Raw genomic sequence first — 15,006 nt, forward strand, 5'->3', positions numbered from 1 at the left:
GAGAGCAGCACGGAGCAGCTGTATGCTTTGCCCCAGCCAGGGGTCACAGCAAGCCTCCCCCCGCTCTCTGTTAAGGCAGCACAGCAGCGGGGCCAGCCCCCCGCCTGACAAGCTGTTGCTGCTGCAAAGAAAGAGCCCGAAGGGAGCAGAGCACAAGCACCGCCCTGCCCCTCTCGCCGCTCTGGGCCATGCGCCTCCCGCAGCTGCCCATCATTCGTACCGCTCCCCCCGCGCGGGGCGGAAGTGTGCACGCTGAGGGGGCGTGGCGCGGGGCGGGGCGGGGCGGAAGTGTGCACGCTGAGGGGGCGTGGCGCGGCGCGGGGCGGGGCGGGGCGGAAGTGACCCCCGACACCGGAAGCCCTGTTCCGAGAGGAGGCCGAGGACCCCGGAGAGGCCGAGGCGGGCGGGTGAGCGAGCGAGACCCGCCTTGGCCCGGCCCGGCGCTGACATAGGTCGGGGGATGATGCCAGGCCCTGGGGGGGCGGCTGGGGCTATGGGGCCCAGGCAGGGCGGGCGCCGTGGGCGGGGCGAGGGTGGTTCCGGCCGAAGGCTGACAGGCGGCGGTGGGGAGATGAGCTGGGGGCGTAGCTGAGGAAATGGAACGCAAGAGTCGTGGCGTCGGTCTGTGCTGCGTTGGGCGATGGAGGATTTTACCTACGTCTCCGACTCCTGGGTTAGAAAGGTGCCCATAGCTTCTGTCCTGTGTGTTTCCCTGAGGCTTCTCAGTCCCCAGGTCCTGGCCTCATCGGGGCTCTCGGGCAGGGCAAGGCACAATGTCCTCTCTTTCCTGAGGCAGCTCTGCCCCAGTGTACACAAATCTATTGTAAATATTCCCATAAGGTGTTTTCAGTTTTCTGTGTTGGGGGTCTAGTTTGTTGCGGTGGTTAGAAAGTGTCAGTATCTTAGCAGGAGCGGATTTATTGTCTAACAACAGGATCTTGGTTTTGTAGTATCTCACTCCCAAGTGCTTTAAAGACTCCCTGTGTATTGAGTGAGCAGTCATTTGTTGGGTGGGAAACCACAGCTGTTTGGTAGTACACAGCAACACAAAACAACAGTGTTGGGTGAGAGATGAAGAACAATCCCATATAGAACTGCACTGGCTGGGGAGATGTAACAGACTAGACTATAATTACACAGATTGAAATTTGATCAATACTCCTGCTTAACACCTGATTCCCTCACTTCAAAAAAAAAAAAAAAAAGGGGGGGGGCAAAGCATCATGGAATCTTTGTGACTGCATTAGTATGAGACTTAAGCTTTATTCCTCTTTGGAAAGACTGACCCTCATGCAGCATAGAGTCTTTAATACCCATTGTCATTGGTCTGAGCCAAGTGTGCCATCTATTAAGTCATTCACAGTCCCTTCCTGACTGTTAGAGGTCTCCCATCCATGGACTGAGCAGGCCCAACCCTGTTTTTTGCATATAACAGCTGATGGTATGACATCACATGGTGTTCTGAATGCAGGCCATTTCACTTTTAGGCTGGATACTGGGACATAGTGCTTCAAGGAAGAAAATGCAATCTCGTGTCTGTGTCAGGAGTAAATTTGTCTTTAATTGCTATAGCATGAGGTGCTCTTGACTGGGAAGGGGAAGTGGTAGTCCTAATTTTAAAGGGAAGACTGAGCTGTAGCACAAGAAAAACAGTTTGCCTGTATTAGTCCTATTGGGCAGGTCCAAGGTGAGTGTCTAATCAAGTTGCTGGTATGAAGAAGGCTCTAGTTTATGCTGCTCTAGTGATATGCTGTTGCAGTGACATTAGTGGCTGGTGCTAATTGATTGTTTTTGTGTTTAGTAGACATTGCCAATGGATGAGCTGGTGCACGACTTGGCCTCGGCCTTGGAGCAGACCTCAGAACAAAACAAGCTGGATGAGCTGTGGGAAGAGATGGCCCTGAGCCCAAGGCAGCAGCGGCGGCAGCTTCGCAAGAGGAGGGGTCGTAAGCGGCGCTCAGACTTCACGCACCAGGCGGAGCATGCCTGCTGCTACAGTGAGGCTTCGGAATCAAGTCTGGATGAAGCCATGAAAGACTGTCGTGAGGTGTTGACTGCCAACTTCAGTGACTCAGATGACATGGCTGTGGCCAAACGTCACCCAGCTCTGAGTGCCACCCTAAAGAGCAAGCAGCATTCTTGGCATGAGTCGGACTCCTTCACGGAAAATGGACCCTGCCGGCCCCTCAGGCGTCGCCGGAAGGTGAAACGTGTGACCTCAGAGGTAGCTGCTAGCCTCCAGCAGAAACTCAAGGTGTCGGAGTGGAATTATGAGAGAGGCTATAGGTTCAAGTCAGCCAAGAAGCAGCGTCTGTCACGCTGGAAGGAGAACGCCCCTTGGACTTCATCCAGCCATGGCCTGTGTGAGTCAGCAGAGAACAGGCCCTTCCTCAGTAAAGGGGGGAGGAAGGAGAGGATGGAGTGTGAAGCGGATGAACAAAAACAGGGTTCTGATGAAAACATGTCTGAATGGTGAGCTCTCCAGGCCTTTCCTTCACCTACCGCAATCAGATTATCAATTTCCTTTACAGCTGCTTGCAAAGACTGTGCCCTGGTCTAGGTAGTTCCCTCTCAAACAAAAGTGCTACTTTTCCCTTAAAGATACAAGAAAAAAAAAATCTCCAAACCTTTGCCTGCAGTCCTGTGGTGCTAAATCAGTGTGCATGTTGTCCTCATGACCCAGTAGTGACATGTGCATGTTTTCCTCATAACAAACCGGTGTGTTTGTGGCTCCAGTGAGAAGTCTGTTGTGTCTGTCTTCACAGTGACAACCAGCATGCTAGTGGCTCTAGTCTTTGTAAGTAAAACCATGTTGACAAGCCAGTGAGTGATGGATGAGACTGATTTCAGTTTCATGTTTCCAAGGGTTTATGAGAAACAGCAAAGGAAAACAGAATCCTGTAGTGACCAGTTAGCCTTGTTTGCAGTTACTGTATGTACCTTGATCAAAATGTTGTTCTGTTTACGAGTTACTGCATGTTAGTTGTCTAGTGTAGTTGTAACAAAGGCATAGATCAAGGTGAGGCCTTTCTTACCAAAGAGAGGATGCTTTTTTTTTTTGCCATCTAAAGATGGTCTAGTGGTACAGGAGAGGATATATTGAGTAGCACCTTGAGAATGTATATCAATGACAATGGGTAGATAGATTCCCTCACTTGATGGAGCAGTAATAGACATTGCTAGCCTCCTCAAGGTACTTTCTACACCAATCAGTATCTCTTCCATCATGTTCAATTGAACTTAAACCATCTGGCTTTCATCCAGCCTTATCTGCGCCAGCCATTGAGAAAGCAAACACATAGGTTTGTTTTGGTCCATCACCTGTGGAATGCGCTGGGTGATTGTTTTGTTTTCCCTCGGTTCCTTTCCCTCAGACTAATTAGGGTATGTCTACGGTACAAAATTATTTTGACCTAAGTTACCATGACATACAGCCACTATATTAATTAAATCACTTTTGCATGTCCATACTATGTTCTTTGTGTCAGCGGTGCACATCCTCACCAGGAGTGCTTGTACTGATTTAACTGTCAGTGTGGAGTGGCTTCTGAAAATCAGCAACAGTCGATGTAAGCAACACAGTATCTACGCTGATGCTGCGTCGACCTAACTACATCAGTCTAAACACTACACCTCTCACAGAGGTGGAGTTACTAAGTCGGAGTAGTTGGCGAGTTACATTGGTGGGAGCTACATTTTAGTGTAGATGAGGTATCGGCAACCTTTGGCACATGGCCCTCCAGGTTAAGCCGCCTGGCGGGTCGGGCCGGTTTGTTTACCTGCCGCGTCTGCAGGTTCAGCTGATTGCAGCTCCCACTGGCCGTGGTTCACCGCTCCAGGCCAATGGGGGCTGTGGGAAGTGGCACGGGCCAAGGGATGTGCTGGCTGCTGCTTTCAGCAGCCCCCATTGGCCTGGAGTGGCGAAACGCGGCCAGTGGGAGCTGTGATCGGCTGAACCTGCAGACGTGGCAGGTAAACAAATTAGCCTGGCCCGCCAGGGGGCTTACCTTGGCGTGCCGCGTGCCAAAGATTGCTGATCCCTGGTATAGATGCTTACAGAGTTAAGTCGATGTCAGCTGCCTTGCGTTGACCTAACTCTGTAGTGTAGACCAGGGCTTATTGTGCTTATGTTTACATCAAATGACACTTGCCATCTGCTGACAAAGCCTTCGGATTCTCTTTGGAAATTCAAAGGTGAATGTTTGACCATCTCACCTCCACATGTATGGTCTGGGCTGTGGCTTGGTGAGGGGAGTGGAGTTGGAGGGAGAAATACATGTGCATTACTTCTCCCTGTAGAACGCTCCTGGCAGCAGTGAGGGATCATGCCTTTGCCTCTCCTGCACTAAATACAGTGCTTCCCTACTAGAAACAGCGGAGTGAAACTGGGTATGCTTACATCATTTTCACTCTGCTGTAGAAGCTCCATCTGATGCCACTGAAGTGCTTCGTACAGCTGCAGCAAGGGCATATCCTGAGGAATGTGTGAAAACTGGACAGGGAGGAGAGAAAATTATCAGGAGTATAGCCATAAATAGGCAAGAGGAAAGGTGATTGGCAAAGCAAGTGGGGCCAGGAAGCAGGTGTTCTAGTGGCTGTTGTACATCAGTTTGGGATTGAATTGGGTTTCTCACTTCTCCTGTCAACAGAGATTAGGAGTACTGCAAAAGTGTCACACTCAGCCACTATGGGAACAAATGCCTTGTATCATTCAGCAGTGACGTTTCCCACACCCTCTTTCCTCCTAGATTAGCAGGAGCTAGCATCTCTATGGAGCTAGAAAGCTCAGCACTTTCATCACTTTCCTTTGCTTATGCTCTGATCCAAAGCCCACTGAATTCAATGGAAAGACTCCCGTTGGCTTAATAAACTTTGGATCAGGACCTTAATGAGGAAGCAGCTTTGATGGATTACCGGTGGGGCTATATTCAGTTTTATACTGGAGAAAGGTTTGTTACTATATCATGTCTTCAGAGTGGGATGTGGGGGATGAAGAATTTTGGAATACCCTCGCACACACATAGATAATGGAACAGGAAACATCCTACATAAAAGTGGGGGAGATGGAGACTGAAATGAAGAGGGGAAAGGAAAGATACAAAGGAACATGGTGAAGGAGCAAATGACTGATCTAAGAGTGGTATGAGAGGGGAATCAAAGCCTGATAGCCAAAAGGAAGGGGAAACCAAGAGTGAGAGAAACAAATGAATTCATTTTAGGGGACATTTGAGATTTTTGAGCTACAAGTACAATGGTGACGATTAGTTGCGAAGACACTTAGAAGTTAAACCTCTCCACCCAATCCCCCTTTTAATATTTTGGAGCTCTCTCACACAATGGGGAACTGACGAACTATAAATGGAGGTCCTGAACGTCTGTCTCATTTATCTAAGATGTATGCTGTCTGAATTGTCTGCTTAATGTGATTTCATTGGGCAGATCAAACCAGAATAGTCCAACGGCTGTCTGAGAACATCCTTGAGTAACACACATGCTACTTCAAGTTCACAGATGACATATTGTCTGTCTAATCCTTCACATAGAACAATATCTAACTAGACTTCTTTTGTATCGCTCAATTTCAAATTGGATGTTGTGCTAAGTTTACCAGCCAGTGATAAGGTGAGCCCTTGTTTTATCTTGATGTATTCTGGGCTGATAGAATGACCAGTTACTCCCCAGTTTGTAGTTTAGTTCCTTTTGAATAGTAGCAGGTTTGGTGACAGCCTGTAGTGGCAGTCATGAGCCTGGCTCAGCTGATGTATTAGGGGCTATCTCTCGGGAAAGAAAAAATCCCCTTCTCCTGGAAGGCAAATGACAGAGACAGAGTGTTCAGCCTCCCCCTCCTTCTTCAGCCCGGCCTGACCTTCTGCAGCCCCTTGATGCTTCTTGTTTTCTTATTTTTATAGAAAATCAATGTCCCTCCTGACACAAACAATAGCTCAGGAGCAGGAATAAATGTCGGAAAGCTGAGATCTCTGTCCATCACCTCTCACTTTAACTCCCCCAAACTATTTAATTATAAGCATGCTTTGCTCCAGGTGTTTGCGACAGTGAAATTGCTAAATGAGGACCATTTTAACCAAAGACTGGGTGATCAATAACGCTCTATAGCAGTAGCTTGTTGGATCAATAGCATTCATTATTTCATGGTTAAGGTAAGTAGCCTCCTTTGCAAGTGGAGGTCATTAATCAGTGCTTACTGGACCTGGAAAGGCTTGTGTACAGGATACTCAGTTTTCCAGGCCTGAAATATGAAGGGGCTATAGGTAAGGATATCTTTCCATGAACCTTTGTACTAATACTGCAGGTAGAATGTGGGGCGGAGTATGTATCCATAAGGCACTGCAGGGTTTTCCAGTACTTTGAGGCACCGGCTGTGCTGTTAATTTGATTCAGAACTTGGTTTAATAATCCTTTTTCCTTTCTTATGTTTCCTGGTCCTATGCTTTAACTACTGTCCCTTTCTCATAAAGCATGTTAGGGGATGGACGGCACAAACTTCATAAAAGACTGGCTTAAAACTTGGTGTTAAGTTGCATGCTAGAATGTGGGAGGGACTTGCAGCCTCTTCCATCTGTATGTTTAAAACTACCAACTGAAAAATGGACTCTAATGCACTGATGAAGGTTCAGACTTTCAGGTATCCAGTGTAATGGATTGTCTTAGCTAGTTTACAGAACATGTTTTTAAAAAAGCAGTAATACGCTTCACAGCGTATGGTTTTAGTGAGTACATAGAGTTAATTGTGGATAGGGTGACACTCGCTGTGCCTTTGCCTTGTGTCCCATAAAGTTTCCTGAGGATATTGGTGGCTGATATAACCAAACACCATGCTGTGTGATGTTGCTCTTCCAGGGTACATGGGGATCTTATCTAACCACACTGTTGAGATTATTTCAGATACTGAGTTAAAGCTAGCATTCACTTCTCCCATAAGGCCCTGTAACCTGTGTGCAGGGTGGAAGGGGTATTGCTTTTGGTGAGAGATCTCAGAACAATGGAGGTATTGGATAATATGTCCTAAAAAAGATCGAATCCTAGTATTAAACCATCAAATACCTAGGATTGACATGAGCATGTAATTTTGCAGCACAATGTTCAACCTTTTCAAAACTTTTTACAGACAGTTAAGTTTTCAACTCAAATTATTTTCCAAATAAATTCCTTTGTAAACTGTCTCCTGGAGCAGCTGCAGTGGCCAAGTTTAAAACTCAGTTTAACTGGTGGTTATCTACAGCCGCAAGCTATGTAGTACTGGTTTATTTGGATGAGTAGTTAGGGACTTGAGGCCTGGTCTACATCTAAACTTAGGTTGACCTAGCTATGTTGCTCAATCAGGGCTGTGAAAAATTTCATGCCCTGTGTGACGTAATTAGGTTAACCTAACCCCTATTGTAGATGCAGGTAGGCTGAGGGAAGAATTCTTCCATTAACCTAGGTACTGCCTCTCGAGGGGGTGGACTTACTACAACAACAGAATAACCCATTTTGTTGCTGTAGTAGGTGTTTATGCTACAGTGGCACAGCAGTGCTGCTGTAGTGCTTGAAGTGTAGACCCTTACAGTCCCTTATCCAGCCAAAGAAAGGAGAAGGCATTGAAAAGAAAGCATTTATGTTCCATTTATGTTGGAAAATGGAAGTCTAAAAAGAAAAAGTTGTGGTACAATTGCCAGTGGCCATTGGGTGACCCAAGAAGGGAGCATTTAGCTTAATTTCTGTTGCCTGGTTGTTACCAGAGACGGGGATATCTGCAGAGAGTGTCATCATTATGATTGTTAGCCTTGGTGCCTGACCTAATCCCATTTTTGATAATTATGTTCTGATAACCTAAAATTTCCTTTTTTAACTAGATACAGGATTCTTCCTAAATTGCATAGTATTGTAGTGAGCTGTTAGACAGTTGTCATGTTCCATGCCAGAGGCAATCATGTGTCAGTGATGAATTGATTCCCATTTTGTATGGTATATAAAGTACTTTGGGGCCCTTTTGGGATGAAAGGCACTGGCAAAATTTAAAAGATTATTGCTGCATACCCTTCAGCAGTTAACTGTGGTTGTTCTTTGCAGTGAAACCAGCAGTGTGTGCAGCAGCAGTGACACTGGCCTCTTCACCAATGACGAAGGCCGTCAAGGTAACTACTGTCTCGTGATTTCCCTCTGGTGCAATTTGGGAATTTGTCTTTTATATGCTTGTAAATGCAAATTCAAGGCAGGACTAGAGATTGGAGGGGATCAGGATGTGCGGGAAAGGATTAGTGGCTGGGGAAAGGGCTAGGAGTCAGAGGAATTGGCTCAGCTCACAAAGGTGTTCCATGTGATTTCAGTTAAAATCATTCTTTTCTTATGGAAATGCCGTGATATTTATCAAATGTATAAAATCCAAACACTGGAAAGTGTGATATAAGGCAATATGTACGTTATTTGGTTCTTGGGGATGATTACTCGGACTTTCCTGCTTAGTTACAGTGAGGTCATGAGAACTCCATGATGTCTCTATCAATAGAGGTCAATTGTTTGTATATATATTACAAAAGTGCCCACAATCTGCTTGTCATACTCTGCGATACAGAAATATACTGGTCCAGAGAGCTCACAAGCTAAGATGACAAGCAACATACTAAGCCTGGTGGAGGTCCGACAACCAAAATATGTGTATTAGGCAGGGGAGAAGCAGTTCTCAGAAGTTTGTGGACTCTCACACTTCAACTGGTGTTGGTGTTGAATTTGTAACATACACATTCTTTGTCCAAGATTATTATTAGGTACTGGAGTTAAATACATGTCAACCAAAGAAACAAACACAAATGTTTAAACAGTGACTAAAAATCCCTTCCCCTCTCTGTTGCTCAAATTCCAATCTCTTAAATCTTGTGATGTCATAATTTCATTAATTCTCCAGTCCTTGGCTGTGTCTACACTGGGAAAATGCCTTATGTTAGAAAATGTGTTAACTAGTATGTTTTGACTAATATGATGTCAAATGTGGTGTGTACCTACTGTAGACAGGGACAGCTGCGTTAAAAATTACTTTTTTAAAAAACATGACTGTCTCTGTCAACACTAGTTGCCACTTCATGTCTGACATCATTTTAGCTAAAACATGTTAACACATTTTTTGAGATGATGCATTTTCCCAACATAGACAAAGCCTTAAATGTTCAGGTGCTGTTTACACTCTAATGTGAAAAACAAGCAAGGAAAAAATACCCTTTTTGGACAAACTCCTTCCAAAGCTTCTTTATCAATCATAAAGAAGCAAAAGAAAGGGCACAAGCCCAATTGTTTTCCTTTGCAAGTCACTTTAAATTTAATGTTCTGTCCCAATCCCAACTTAGTTAATTACATTCTGCTTCACTAAATTTCCCATGTAGTTTCAACTGGATACAGATTTCTTCCCTTTTTGTCCTTTAACTATTATGTTATTGGAACAGTCGGCATTTTCCACCCCAGGAGCAGCTCCATTTCGTTGGTGGAGGAGTGGTCCCTGTGTATAGTTTGAACATAAGTTTATAAAATGCTTTGGGATCTTTCAGGGTGAAAGGCACTATAGGAGCAGTGGATGCTGATCTTTATTGTCTGTCTAATGTAGCAAGTGACTTTGAAGGAAATTACTTGAGATATGAATTACTGAGCTTATGCTCTAGTGTCCAAAGTAGCTGACATGTTTATACACAGGATCCTTTTTCCAAGTGTTTAGGGGAACACTCCTTATTTATTTTTTAAACATATTTTGGTTGTAAATCTCCAAATCCACTTCTGAAGCCTCCGTCGAGAGTGTATGTATCAAATATATATAAAAGTAAATGTCTGTATTTGTGAAATAGCCTGATTCCAGGCATTTGCCTGTTGTTGTGGGTCGTTTCGGGGGCTGATGTTGTGGTTTGGGCTGCTTGCTTCATTTGTCTAATGGCTGGTTTTCAGAGTGGATGCAGGACTGGCTTATTGTCTCAGGATGAGGTCTAGCGTCAGCACTGCATGGAGCTGCCTGTTCACCTGTTACTTTCCCAAGGAGAATTCTAGCCAGGCAGCTTTAACAGAATATTGTCTAGTGCAGTTCATTTACCAGGACACAGCTGTGTTAATTGCACTGGCTCTGCTTTTTGGAGACTTTTGAAGTGGTTGGTTGTTGCTATCCCAGGCATGAGTGGGTTGTGGTCTTGACAGGTCTTATGGAGTTTTCATAGAGCCAGCTGTATGGCACAGTTAATGCTCACTGACCCTTTCTGTGCTCTAAGCCACCAGCCGTTCCTAATGGCATGATGTGCTTTTCCTTGAAGCTGCTGTCCTCTGACTGTTGCTCATTCTTCCTAATGTACAGATTGGTAGCATGTGCAGCATTTGCTCCTCTTTCCCCCCCATTTTGAGGGTCCCTTTGTAGTAGCCCATAATGCTTGTGCCAGGCCACTACACTTTCACCTCCCCTGCAGTAATTACATTGGAGAAAGAGCCGCACCTGTGCATCAGGCACCACACAGCACTGAAATAATGTCAGTGAGGCACAGCCACAATAGAGCAATAAAGCTGCTTCAACCTCCTAAACACGTCAGTAAAGAGGACCCATCCAACAAAGAGGCCTTCATGCTGGGTCATGCTGTGTTCTATGGGAAATACTGCTTATGTCACTGTAGACTGAGCACAAGAATAATTGGAGCACTTGTTGAATTCCCTATAATTACAGTACTATCAATGAAACTTAACATAAAACTGCTATAAAATGTAGGAGTAACTTCCAAAGAGTCTTCAAGTGAATTTGGTAGTTTTTTGATGTGGAATATGTAGCATTTTGATGGTCACTCAGAGGGGTTGTTGGAGTAACTCTGTGCTGCTTCTCTAGGGGATGACGAGCAGAGCGATTGGTTCTATGAGGGAGAATGTGTCCCAGGATTCACCGTCCCCAACCTCCTGCCCAAGTGGAGAGCTGATCACCGGTCTGAGGTGGAGCGAATGGACTCTGGCCTGGAAAAACTCTCCGATTCTACGTTCCTTTTGCCTTCCCGGCCTGCTCAGAGGGGTGAGCTCCACAGGGAATTGGATGGGTTCAAAAGTGTGTTTGTGAACCTTCAAATGGTAGAGAGCAGATTTCATTCACAGAGATGCTCAACTTAAGCTGATATTAAAGTTGACCTGTTTATAGATTTTTAAAATATGCTTGCTTTGGATTATTTTGTTCTGCCCTGTATTTAGACTGGAGCAATGGGGACACTCTGCATGTACCTCTACAGTAAATGGAAGTTTGATATTGTGTTTGATGTTATCTATAAAGCAAAGTCTAGATTAAAGATGGCTGCACCAGCCAAAAGAGAACACTATGAAATGGTGAGTCATCCTTCATTTCAGCTGCCTAACTTCTTCAGTCTCCTTTTTATAATGTATAGATTTTTATCTGTAGTCTTCTCATGGAGAAACTGAGGCACAGAGGTTCTGACTTGTCCAGGGTCACACAGAGCAGAATATAAAACCCAGTTCTCATGACTCTGAATGCCATATTCTTCTAGGCGCTGGACCACAAGGCCTCTCATCACTGTTTTGCCAGGAGCAACTTTCTGCCTTCAGTGCTCAGCCTTTTCCTTTTCTTGGTTTTCAGGGTTTCATGCCCGTCTGAACCGCCTTCCAGGAGCTGCTGCCCGTTGTCTCAGAAAGGGACGTAGGAGGCTCGTTGGCAAGGTATTGCCTCTTCCAAGAGGGAAATTCTTTGTCTGCTCTGCTGGTCAGTTCGGAGCTGCTGCTCCTCTAAGGCAGCAGGTGGATTATTTTGTGCAGAAGAACCCTGTGCAGTGATCTGTCACATACTACTTTTTTTGAAAAATAACTATTTGGTTTTCAGCTGGCTGTTAAGCAGCCAAAGAAGGTTGGAAGATGTAGGGTGAATACAAAGGGAGCTATATTGGCAGAAAGCTTGTTCGAGCTTAGGGGGAAATGACAGCATTGATGTATCTGGGAGAGTGTGCAGATTCAGACCCTGGGAGGCAAAGACTGGGAGCTTAAACTTGATGTTGAAGGTGAAGAGAAGCCAGAGTTTTGAACAGAGAAGCAATATGGTCTGACTGGCAGCAGAGAATGATGATTTTAGTTGCATTGTTTTGGATGGCTGAAAGGACAGGAGGTCAGAGAAAAGGTTCCACTAATGAATGCAAGAAATGAATGAAATTAATTGCAAGAAATGAACCCTTGGCCAGGATTACAGCAGTTGGCATAGAGAGAAAAGAACATGTCTTATATCTGTTACAAAAGGAGAGACAGGATTTACCACAAGCCTGCATGTGGTGGGAAAGAGGAAAGCTGCAGCAGTGTTGGGACGATAGGGCGGAGAGCGGAGCTATCAACCATGATGGAGTAAGGAGGCTTTTGGGGATGAAGAAAGGTGAGGGTTTGGGTGTTTTTTGGTGGGACTTACTCTGTATTCTTGGAGAGACTGGTTTATACTCATTGATGATCCATTTTCCCTGCCTAAGGATTGGTGGGGAAAGTGTAAGACCCCTCAGCTGCAGAGAGAAAGCCCTCCTACTTTGTGAGGATAACACCTCCAATGATTCAGAGTTTGGGGGGGGGTGTCAGGGGTGCAGTTCCTCTCCCTTCTTTATTAGTCACACTCAACAGTTCCTGTTCTTCCCTTCTTCAGCCCATTCACCTTTAGTTGTAGCCAGTATTTTAAAATAAGAGTTCTCAGCTGATGTGAAATCTGCTTTGAGCAGGGCTCTTCAGGCCACCTGCAAGGGCCTGTGCCTGTTGGAGGCTCCTGTAATGATCCCAAATGAGAAGGATAATATTTACTTGTTTAATTCATCTTCATCACCTTAAAGGGATCTTTGTCATTTCCAGCGGAGGTCACTGCTCCCCCTCCCCACTATCTCTCTAAATTGTAATCATAAATAATGAGTTTCATTCAGAGCTCCCCGCCAGCGAGCTGCTAATTACCCAAAGTACGGCTTGTAATTTACACAGTAATAAACCGTAAATTTAAACATTACGGCACTTTAAGTTAATAATTTTTCTGCTGTAACAAATAGCCCATCTTTGTTCACCCCTGCTGCCGCCGCTGCCTCCCCTAAACCTCATGTTCATTTGTGCCCAGGCAGTTAGGCATAAGCTCTGGAGAGTCTGGCCTGTGAAGCCTTCTCCCCTCATATCTGGAGCCTGACCTACACCTCTTTCCCCTTCCCCGACAGTGATTTTTTTATGGCCAATTGCTATGTGAAGATAAACAGCCAGATATTTAGAACCTCCTGTGTGAATGTGTACAGGCATCAAACATGGGCTTTGGTGAGAACCAAGCTCCCAAAGCAATTCCTCCCTCCTGGAATGTGCTTTTACTCAACTGCTGCAGGAGTTTTTACTGAATCTGCTGCTTTTGGACAGTCCAAGCTCCCATGCAGAGCCCTTCAGTTGCCTTCTCTATGCTGGTGAAATTCCCCTTCCTGTTGTGTGTCCCCCCCCCCTTTTTTTTTGTGTGCAGTGCATGTTGTAAAGGAGGGAGAAGGAGGAAGGTTCAGTTTTGTGAGAAAAAGAAGCTGACGGTTCTACTTAGTAGGAACCATAGGAACTCCTTTCTGCCTGAGCTGAGTCTCGTGCCCACCTCACCCAGCAGCCTGGAGTAACTGCTTAGAGGAGCCTTGCGTCCCTGCGGGGATTCATAGTCCTCACTGCCAGGGTCAGAGAGGTTATTCTGGGAAAACGGACCTTGAATATATTTGTGGTGTCTGTGCTGTCTGCTCCTTGGAGAAGGAGGGGGAATGTCTCAGATGAAGCTTTTGCCTATTTTTGTATTTCAGGAGACCAGCTTGAGCACTCTGGGCAGTGAGAGGATGAGCCACATCGTTAGTGACCCACGTCAAAAAGAGTAAGGACCTATCTGCTACTGATTATGGTCTAGCACAGGGGTAGGCAACCTAAGGCACGCGTGCCAAAGGTGGCACGGAGCTGATTTTCAGAGGCACTCACACTGTCCGGGTCCTGGCTACCGGTCTGGGGGCCTCTGCATTTTAATTTTAAATGAATTAAATATTTTAAAAACCTTATTTACTTTCCATACAACAATAGTTTAGTTATATATTATGGACTTAGAGACAGTTTAAAAACGTGAAAATGTATTACTAGCACGCAAAAGCTTACATTAGAGTGAATAAATTAAGACTTGGCACACCACTTCTGAAAGGTTGCCGACCACTGATCTAGCACTTTGAGTAGGTGAAGGGGAGCGTGAACTGTGCAATACCTTGAGACTGCCTCTTTCCATCTGCTCCCTGGGACTGGACGGAGTGAGAACAAAATAACCTGTGAGATGGGAGATAGCTGGGTCCAAAACTGACACGTTCCTCCCTTCTGCCCTGTTTGCATTTGCTCATATCCCCCCATTATAGGTCTGTCCCAATGTATGGCTCCGGCATGCTATCCCTTTAATTACACTGAACCTTCCTCCTTCTCCCTCCTTTACCACGTGCACTTCACAGATCCATTGGTCCCCAGCACAGCCTTTGAGGACCCTTTGTGTTCATTATTGAGTAGCACTGTGTATGGAGGAGCACCATGGGAACAGAGCTGGGCAGCGCAAGTGATGCTGACAGGACAGCAGCCAGTTTGGCTTCTCCACAGATGCAGTGTTCTGCATTTCCCTCCCAGCTCCTCCTCCTAATCATAACCAGTACCATGGGTGATCAGGGTGGGTTTCCCTGGAACTGCCACTGTGGTGGTTTGACAGGTAGGGTGGCTATTCGTGATCATGCTGTAGTGAATTCAATCTTCACCTGCTATCGGCATCCAGATTCACTTCCTGTCTACTTGGCTCCCTGTGTCTAAAACTTGTCATTTTGAGTATGAGTCCTGTCAATGTTTAATCTCTCTTCCTTTTTTCTCCATCTCTGTTTTTTTTCTCCCCTTCTTTCTATTTTCCCTCACCTTCCCGCCCCCCTTGCTCCTTCCTTTCTCTGTCTCCCATTCCATCTTTCCTCCCTCCAGTTTCTGGTTACCATCGATGGGGAAGAGAGACTGCAACCAGGTAAGATGGCT

General features: G+C 45.6%; 1 protein-coding gene across 13 annotated transcripts in view; it reads left to right on the forward strand.

Annotated features, from left to right (window-relative positions):
* The first annotated feature begins 327 nt into the window (after nucleotides 1-327).
* Nucleotides 328-15,006, forward strand: part of GPATCH2L (G-patch domain containing 2 like) — a 44,934-nt gene continuing 30,255 nt past the window's right edge. For 2 of the 13 annotated variants that reach the window (XM_043516221.1, XM_043516227.1), the window contains exons 1-7: nucleotides 531-682; nucleotides 1,805-2,472; nucleotides 8,071-8,135; nucleotides 10,838-11,014; nucleotides 11,588-11,667; nucleotides 13,773-13,840; nucleotides 14,956-14,995. In XM_043516221.1, coding sequence (XP_043372156.1) covers nucleotides 641-682; nucleotides 1,805-2,472; nucleotides 8,071-8,135; nucleotides 10,838-11,014; nucleotides 11,588-11,667; nucleotides 13,773-13,840; nucleotides 14,956-14,995 — 1,140 coding nt within the window. In that variant the 5' untranslated portion in view covers nucleotides 531-640. Of the gene's footprint in view, nucleotides 408-529; nucleotides 683-704; nucleotides 1,688-1,801; nucleotides 2,473-8,070; nucleotides 8,136-10,837; nucleotides 11,015-11,587; nucleotides 11,668-13,772; nucleotides 13,841-14,955; nucleotides 14,996-15,006 lie in introns of those variants that run through there. The other 11 variants (XM_038406886.2, XM_043516228.1, XM_043516226.1 and 8 more) reach the window with 10 other exon arrangements.

This window comes from Dermochelys coriacea, chromosome 6, assembly GCF_009764565.3.
Source record: "Dermochelys coriacea isolate rDerCor1 chromosome 6, rDerCor1.pri.v4, whole genome shotgun sequence".
Taxonomy (NCBI): Eukaryota; Metazoa; Chordata; order Testudines; family Dermochelyidae; genus Dermochelys; species Dermochelys coriacea.